General features: G+C 47.0%; 1 protein-coding gene across 1 annotated transcript; it reads left to right on the forward strand.

The window, feature by feature from the left end:
• Positions 1 to 7,032: 7,032 nt before the first annotated feature.
• On the forward strand, positions 7,033 to 8,961 carry LOC111970074 (G-protein coupled receptor 61-like). Its single transcript, XM_023996575.2, has one exon. It carries the CDS (start codon positions 7,132 to 7,134, stop codon positions 8,509 to 8,511), a length of 1,380 nt encoding a protein of 459 aa, XP_023852343.1. The 5' UTR covers positions 7,033 to 7,131; the 3' UTR covers positions 8,512 to 8,961.
• The last annotated feature ends 173 nt before the right edge of the window (positions 8,962 to 9,134 follow it).

Raw genomic sequence — 9,134 nt, forward strand, 5'->3', positions numbered from 1 at the left:
AGAGGCGGCGCTCCTAGTAGCCGGGGACTTTAATGCAGGGAAACTTAAAGCATGTTAAATGTGCAATCAGAGGAAAACAACTCTGGACCACCTTTACTCCACACTCAGTGACGCATACAAAGCAGTCCCTCGCCCTCCATTTGGCAAATCTGACCATAATTCTATCCTCCTGATTCCTGCTTACAGGCAAAAATTAAAGCAGGAAGCCCCAGTGACTAGATCAATACAAAAGTGGTCAGATGAAGCAGATGCTAAGCTACAGGACTGTTTTGCTGGCACAGACTGGAATATGTTCTAGGATTCTTCCTATGGCATTGAGGAGTACACCACATCAGTCATTGGCTCAATAAATAAGTGCATCGATGACATTGTCCGGACAGTGACCATACGTACATACCCCAACCAGAAGCCATGGATTACAGGCAACATCTGCACTGAGCTAAAGGCTAGAGCTGCCACTTTAAAGGAGCAGGACTCTAACCCGGAAGCTTATAAGAAATCCCGCTATGCCCTCCGACGAACCATCAATCAGGCAAAGCGTCAATACAGGACTAAGATCGAATCGCACTACACTGGCTCTGATGCTCATTGGATGTGGCAGGGCTTGCAAACCATTACAGACTACAAAGGGAAGCACAGCCGAGAGCTGCCCAGTGACACAAGCCTACCAGACGAGCTAAACTACTTATATGCTCACTTCGAGGCAAATGGCACTGAAACATGCATGATAACATCAGCTGTTCCAGAAGACTGTGTGATCCCGCTCTCCGCAGCCGATGTGAGTAAGACCTTTAAACAGGTAAACATTCACAAGGCCAAAGTGCCAGATGGATTACCAGGACGTGTACTGCGAGCATGCGCTGACCAACTGGCAATTGTCTTCAGTGACATTTTCGACCTCTCCCTGTCTGAGTCTGCAATACCAACATGTTTTAAGCAGACCACCATAGTGCCTGTGCCCAAGAACACTAAGGTAACCTGCCTAAATGACTACCGACCCGTAGCACTCACATCTGTAGCCATGAAGTGCTTTGAAAGGCGGGTCATGGCTCACATCAACACCATTATCCCAGAAACCCTAGACCCACTCCAATTTGCATACCGCCCCAACAGATCCACAGATGATGCAATCTCTATTGCCCTTTCCCACCTGGACAAAAGGAACACCTATGTGAGAATGCTATTCATTGACTACAGCTCAGCATTCAACACCATAGTTCCCTAAAAGCTCATCACTAAGCTAAGGACCCTGGGACTAAACACCTCCCTCTGCAACTGGATCCTGGACTTCCTGACAGGCCACCCCCAGGTGGTAAGGGTAGGTAACAACACATCCGCCATGCTGATCCTCAACACGGGGGGCCCTCAGGGATGCGTGCTCAGTCCCCTCCTGTACTCCCTGTTCACTCATGACTGCACGGCCAGGCACGACTCCAACAACATCATGAAGTTTGCTGATGACACAACAGTGGTAGGCCTGATCCCCGACAGCAACGAGACTGCCTACGGGGAGGAGGTCAGAGTGTGGTGCAAGGACAACAACCTCTCCCTCAACGTGATCAAGACAAAGGAGATGATTGTGGACTACAGGAAAAGGAGGACCGAGCACGCCCCCATTCTCATCGATGAGGTTGTAGTGGAGCAGGTTGAGAGCTTCAAGTTCCTTGGCGTCCACATCACCAACAAACTAACATGGTCCAAGCACACCAAGACATTTTTGAAAAGGTCACGACCAAACCTACTCCCCCTCAGGAGACTGAAAAGATTTGGCATGGGTCCTCAGATCCTCAAAAGGTTTTACAGCTGCACCATCGAGAGCATCCTGACTGGTTGCATCACTGCCTGGTATGGCAACTGCTCGGCCTCCGATCGCAAGGCAATAGGTCCGAACGGCCCAGTACATCATTGGGGTGGAACTCCCTGCCATCCAGGACCTCTATCCCAGGTGGTGTCAGAGGAAGGCCCTAAAAATTGTCAAAGACTCCAGCCACCCTAGTCATAGACTGTTCTCTCTGCTACCGCACGGCAAGCAGTCCCGGTGCGCCAAGTCTAGGTCCAAGAGGCTCTACCCACAAGCCCTACGACTCCTGAACACCTAATCAAATGGCTACCCAGACTATTTACATTGCTCCCCCGCCCTCTTTTACTTTCTGTTGTTATCATCTATGCATAGTCACTTTAATAATTTAATAATTGGTCCTGGTCAGTCCCTGGATGGGAGACCAGGTGCTGCTGGAAGTGGTGTTGGAGGGCCAGTAGGAGGCACTCTTTCCTCTGGTCTAAACAAAGATCCCAATGCCCCAGGGCAGTGATTGGGGACACTGCTCTGTGTAGGGTGCCGTCTTTCGGATGGGACGTTAAACGGGTGTCCTGACTCTCTGAGGTCATTAAAGATCCCATGGCACTTATCGTAAGAGTAGGGGTGTTAACCCCGGTGTCCTGGCTAAATTCCCAATCTGGCCCTCAACCATCACGGTCACCTAATAATCCCCAGTTTACAATTGGCTCATTCATCCCCCTCCTCTCCCCTGTAACTATTCCCCAGGTCGTTGCTGCAAATGAGAACGTGTTCTCAGTCAACTTACCTGGTAAAATAACGGTAAAATAAAAAAATAAAAAAAATAAAAATAACTCTACCCACATGAACATATTACCTCAACTAACCAGTGCCCCCGCACATTGACTCTGTACCGGTACCCCCCTGTATATATTCTCGCTGTTGTTATTTTACTGGTGCTCTTTAATTACTTGTTATTTTTATTTCTTATTCTTAACCATACTTTTTTAAATCTGCATTGTTGGTTAGGGGCTCGTAAGTAAGCATTTCACTGTAAGCTTGTATTTGGCGCATGTGACTAATAAAATTTGATTTGATTTGAAAGTGCATCGTTGTAGCTGTGTGGGCTAATATATTCTAAATGTTTGCATTGGGATAAGTTGAACCAATGGCCATGGAGTATGTTGAGCCAATGGTTGAGCCAATGGCATGTTGAGCAAATTGAAGTGTTTTCTTCCCAGGTGTAATGCAAGGCATTATCTCTGGGATATGAAGTAACAACAGGGCCTGGCTTATTTTAGAAGTGTTAAAAAAGGTGTTTGTTAGGTGTTAAGCCAGTGTTAAAAGGTACTTAAAATGATTAAAAGACAAAGTGATTGCGATTGTGTTGAATTGTGTTTGGGAAATAAAGATAGACATGGTTTTAAAAAGGTAGTGGTAATATTTATTTCAGTACAGAAATTTGCAGGGGACTTAACTTACCCAGTCCCGCAAGCTCAACTTACCCCGTAAGTTGTGTCAAGAGACCACTTTTGGATAAGCTATGTTTTCAAAACTTTAACGTTTACATTATTTCTGATTATGTCCAGGGATACACAATGTCTTGAAATATATCTAGATATTTTTGTTAGAAATAATACTATATTTCCCTTGATGGATTGATGCTGAATGAAAAATAAATGGCTTAACTTACCCCACTCTCCCCTAATTGTGTTTTGGTATAAATGATTGCAAGATTGTATTTACTGTATGAGCGCAGTTGATATTTGTATGGGTGTATTTATAGATGGTTATTATTGTCTGTGGGAGCTGTGGGGTTAGCGCGCTGCCCATTGCTACTTCTGAGTGGGAATGTGGAGTCTATTTTCAAGGTTGCCGTGGAAACTATTGTATTTTCAATGGCAGTGATTGGTGCTCCCAGGCTACCAATAATCAGTTATTTCTGTCATGAGTCAACACCTGACACACGCACAAAACAAACACACACAAGAATGCACAAAGGTACACACACATGCATGTAAACGTGCACACACATGCACAAAGGCACACTCATGTACACACCGCACACACGCATGCACTCAAGCAGGCACGCACACACACACATACACATATGCACACTTTCTCTTCTTCACACACCTTCCTAGCACAGCCTTATTTTGAATCTCTTAAATCTCTCTTCATCGTCTCCTCAAACAATATTAGAAATGGCACAGCATATTGGCCTTTTCAAGTAGGCCCATACGAAATGCAGCTAAACTCTGAACCCAGCAGCACATAATCTTTACACAAGCGTAATCATAAGTAATATCAATGTATTTCATTATGATCTGACCAATGGACTGGCCATGATTATACCAGTCAAATTCAATTAGCAAATTCAAATTAAGGGGAGTTGAAAACTGGGGTGTGACTTCCATACAATGCAAATGCATGTGAATAATTCTCTGCATCCTTTTAAACACAAATAAAAAGCATTTAGAACCCAACAGCAGCAGCTGTAGACTCACAGCATTGAGAAGCATTGCCTTCCATGGTTTCCGTTTCATTGTCTCCCATAGACACTGGAGTGGAGATAATCTGGTAGTGCAATGAGAAGGAGTGCATATGAAAACATTCATCAGCCACTTTTCTTCATTTCAGTGAAGATCACTGTGGCAACAGGAGACTAATGCTGCTGTGTTATACCAGTATGATGGTCTGGAAGGAATGGCTGCTGATGCCTTAAGCTTGAGGCCCTAAGCTAATCAATGTCTCTGTCTCAGTTGAAACCACCATGTGAAAGGACACAGCAACCTCCACACATATTCCCTTTCCCTTTGTAAATATTGAACAAATACTTCACAGGACAGGTTGATTAAATGTCTATGGTGCGTGTGGGTTTGTGCCATAATGATGTGTTTGAATGGAATCAATAAACCAAGAGAGAGGTAACACAACAAAAGCCAAGACAACAGGGGCACTAAGACACAGCAGAGAGAGTGGCTCTGGTCCTATGCCTCTGCCTCACTCTCCAGCTCTGCAGTCACTGTGTGTGAGTGTGCAAGACAGAGGGAGAGAGTGAGCATGTGTGTGTATATGTGTGCATGCGCGGTTTACATCAGCAAGAGGAGGGAGACACCATTTACTCCTTCTCTTTTTTTCTCTTTCATCTCCATAAATCTATCACTCTGAAAACAGATACAGCCATCCAGAAAATAACAGAAGGAAGAGGCAAAGGCAGAGGAGGGGAAGTGGAGCATGCTGATAAAGAAGGGGAGTGCCTCAACAGCAGTCAGCATCATACACAATACATGCTGCTGACTGATGTCTACCATGCAACCCAGAACTGGGAACTAACCAGCCAGCTTTATATTCTCAAAAGCAGGACAGACAGCAGGCTACAGCATCACAAAACCTGCCCTAAACCAGGTACATTATGCATCTCTGTATGTCTCTTTCTGTCTCTATGTCTCTCTCTGACTCTCTGTTTCCCTCCGTCTCCCCCTCTGTGTCTCTTTCTGTCTCTGTCAGTCTCCCTCTCTGTCTCTCTCCCTATAAATATATATCGCTACATCTCTCTCTGTCTCCCTCTCTGTCTTTGTTTGTCTCCCTCTGTCTCTCTCTATGTCTTTCTTTGTCTCTCTCCCTATAAATATAGATCTCTATGTCTCTGTCTCTGTCTGTCTCTTCGTCTCTCTTGCCGTCTCTGTCTGTTTCTGTCTCTTCCTGTCTTTTTATTTGTAGTTCTCTCTAATCCTCCTTGCATGTAGAATACATGATGTGATCAAGTCTTGTAACATGGTGTTGTTAACATGGTGTTGTTACATGGGGTTATTAACATGGGGTTGTTATGTAACGTTGGGCATGGGGTTGGTCCCTGTAGACTGTGAATGTAATAGATTTGTTCTGATTGATGGGTGAAAGACTGGGTGCTGAGACGGGAGATAGGGACAGTCACAGTGACCTGGGGATAGCTTTCGATTTGGATCAAAAAAGCAGGAGGGGCAGGGTGGACTGGAAGTATGTGTTGTGTGTGTTAAGGGGCTGCATGGGGGCATAAGTGCAGTAAGAGAAGAGTTGGTGTGGGAGACTAATGAGGCTAGAATTGGTGTCTAATAGGTTAGCATAGTGGCTAACCCTGTATAGGCAGAAACATATCCACAATGACTAGGCCATGCAGATCTAATGGCATTATCTTACGCACCTTTTCTTTTCAAGGACGTGTTGGCGTTTACTGTGGCTCACGAGCAGACATACAGGCTTATACTGAATGTGATATTGTTGACAAAAGAGAATCACAGAGTCTAGAGGAAAAGCAATGCTAACATACTGCTCATTGTATTGAGGCGGGGGGATGAGGAAGATGAGAAGGAAGAGGATGAAGAGGAAAAAGGAAAAAGGGCAGGAATACATAGGATAGAGTGTAATTCTAAAGACATTTATCCAGTGCTGGGTACTCTGAAAGTGAACAAAGTGCATATTGGGACAGCTGAGAAACAGCATCACAAGTGGAGACACATGAGCTCCTGTGCCAGGTCATAAGACTGTGCTAAATGGATCCAATCACAATCATTATACTACACAACTCAACATAACCATAGACCTAGAAGCCAACAAGAATAACAAGAATTTCAAATGAATAACAAAGAATAGAGGTCAAGGGTGTATTCACTAGGAACCAAACAGAAGCAAAAGGGCGAAACCAGGAGGGACCTACCCAAACTTGTCCAATAGAAACTCTAGTTTTTGTTGCAAAACAGAACATTTTGCAGCTGTTTGGACTAATGATAACACCCCAGGTTGTAGTAGCAGGTTTCACAGCTGAGGGCTGTGGTTGTGGCTAAGGTTGACTGAGAGTGTGCTCGAGTTGAGTCTGAGAGGATTCATGTGTTTTCACATGCAAAAGTGACTGCTTTTGATAAAAACCCTTTACCTGCCTTCCCAATGAAAATATATTTAATGGGAAAGAGATGTTGTATGTTTCCGAACGATGCATCCTGCTGCTTTTTTGACAACGTGACCGAGCAGCGCGGATTACTGTTCGATTTGAGAACGCCGCTCCTTCGTCAGTGCTTTGCCCGTTCACGTCACGGGCCATAGCCTGGTGCACCGTGGTTCAGCTTAATCAAACTGCACTAGCTAATGTCCTTCATCCTGCTTCTCTCTGTTCCTAGGAAAAGGCCTGCATTGCTGAGGAGGTTGAGGGGAGTTGACTTTTCGTAGGGTGACGCAGAATCTCACCCCCTGTCTATAGAGCTGCTGCTGTCTGACCTCCTCCCAGACTGGGCCTCTGGTTCCTGGCCCCGCCCCAGGCTGTGAAGGATGGGTGATGGGCCTGTGATTGACACCCCCCGCCCGCCTTGTCCCGCCATTCGATGGAGCCATTGTGGAACTCCTCCCTCCCCTTCCCACTGCCCATGCCCAACACCTCGTCCTCTGAGTCACCCGAGGGCGGAGCTCTGTCCCAGTCAATAGCGCTACTCGCCATGCTGCTCATGGACCTGCTGGCCGTGGTGGGCAATGTGGCCATAATGGCTGTCATTGCCAAGGCCCCACAGCTACGTAAGTTTGCCTTTGTCTTCCATCTGTGCCTGGTGGACCTGCTGGCGGCCCTGGTTCTGATGCCCCTGGGCATGCTCTCAGGCCGGGCCTTCTTTGGCGAGGCCCTGTGTCGGAGCTACCTCTTCCTCAGCGTGTGCCTGGTCAGCGCCGCCATCCTCTCCATCTCAGCCATCAATGTGGAGCGCTACTACTACATCATCCACCCCATGCGCTACGAGGTGAAGATGACCCTGGGCCTGGTGGCCTCAGTGCTGGTGGGGATATGGGTCAAAGCTTTGTCCATGTCCATCCTGCCGCTGCTGGCCTGGGCCTTACAGGGCGAAAGGACTCCTCTTCTGGAGGGTGCTGGAGTTGGGGGAGGGGGTGGTGGTGTACCCTCACCCTCTGCTGCTCAGGGTCACAGGCGATGCTCCTTGCACTGGACAGGGGGCGGGTCAAACCGTGTTGCCTTCATGGTCCTGTTCACGCTGGTGTACTTCCTGTGTCCACTGATGGTCATCCTGGTAGTGTACTGCAGCATGTTCAAGGTGGCACGGGTAGCGGCCATGCACCACGGCCCCCTGCCGACCTGGATGGACACGCCCCGCCGCCATCGCTCTGAGTCGCTCAGCAGCCGCTCCACCATGGTGACCAGCTCGGGGACAGGGGCGGGGCGCGACACTCCTCACCGCGCCTTCGGAGGGGGTAAGGCGGCAGCGGTGTTAGCAGCAGTGGGAGGACAGTTCCTGTGCTGTTGGCTGCCCTACTTCTCCTTTCACCTGTACTCAGCTCTGGCCTCTAGCCCTCCAGCCACGCTGGCCCCCCTGGAGGAGGTGGTCACCTGGATCGGCTACTTCTGCTTCACCTCCAACCCCTTCTTCTACGGCTGTCTGAACCGGCAGATCCGCGAGGAGCTGGGCAAGCATGTGCCCTGCCTGTTCCGCCAGGCAGCGGGAGAGGAGGACCGACTGCCCAGCCGTGAGGGATCCATAGAGGAGAATTTCCTGCAGTTCCTCCAGGGCACTGGCTGCAACCTGGATCCCCAGGACTCCCACAGTACCTCCAGCCCCAAGGGAGAGGCCTGCCGGCCCCTGGCCCAGCCCCCACAGCCTATACCCATTGACTTCCGCATCCCAGGACAGATTGCAGAGGAGACCTCAGAGTTCCTTGAGCATCACCAGATTAAAAACAACCATATCATATCGGACAGTTAGGTTATGTATTTATTTGATGTAAAAAGCATTTTATTCTTAACAATCAAAAGCTGTGCAATGGGAAATGGCATATTGCCCTGAATCGCATTTTGCAGCTTCACTTTCCATTCTGTAAAGGCTGCAATGCTATGGAATTTATATTATTTCTATAATGTTCCTATTAGAGTATACAACAAATAATTTCCTGTGGATTCTGGCATTTTGGGGAGAAAGACAAAATGGCACAACTGTAGCTGCAGTGTATCTGACAGGTTAATATTGTCAGTGATGCCGATATTGGGGTTGTTTGTTAGGGAATTCGTTTTAGAGATTTAATTCCTTACTTTTTTTACTTCATAATGCATTGATAGTGCCAGTATGTTATTAATACAGATGTATTATATATTCTGAGATTTTCCTTTTGGATTTCAAACCAAACAAGCCCTTGAGCAAAGGGGCTGTTAGAGTCTGTCAGCCGTCTTTCTTTCGATAAGCCTACTTTAAACTATATCAGGTTTTATGACTTTCAGAAGTCATCATTGAGCCAAACACTTGTCTAATATCTGATACCGGTAGATCAATTACTTTTGAAGAATTTATGTATGACAGCTTATTTACATAAGCTGTAGAATATAGAAACCAAT

The sequence above is a fragment of the Salvelinus sp. IW2-2015 genome, linkage group LG11 (assembly GCF_002910315.2).
Source record: "Salvelinus sp. IW2-2015 linkage group LG11, ASM291031v2, whole genome shotgun sequence".
Classification (NCBI taxonomy): Eukaryota; Metazoa; Chordata; class Actinopteri; order Salmoniformes; family Salmonidae; genus Salvelinus; species Salvelinus sp. IW2-2015.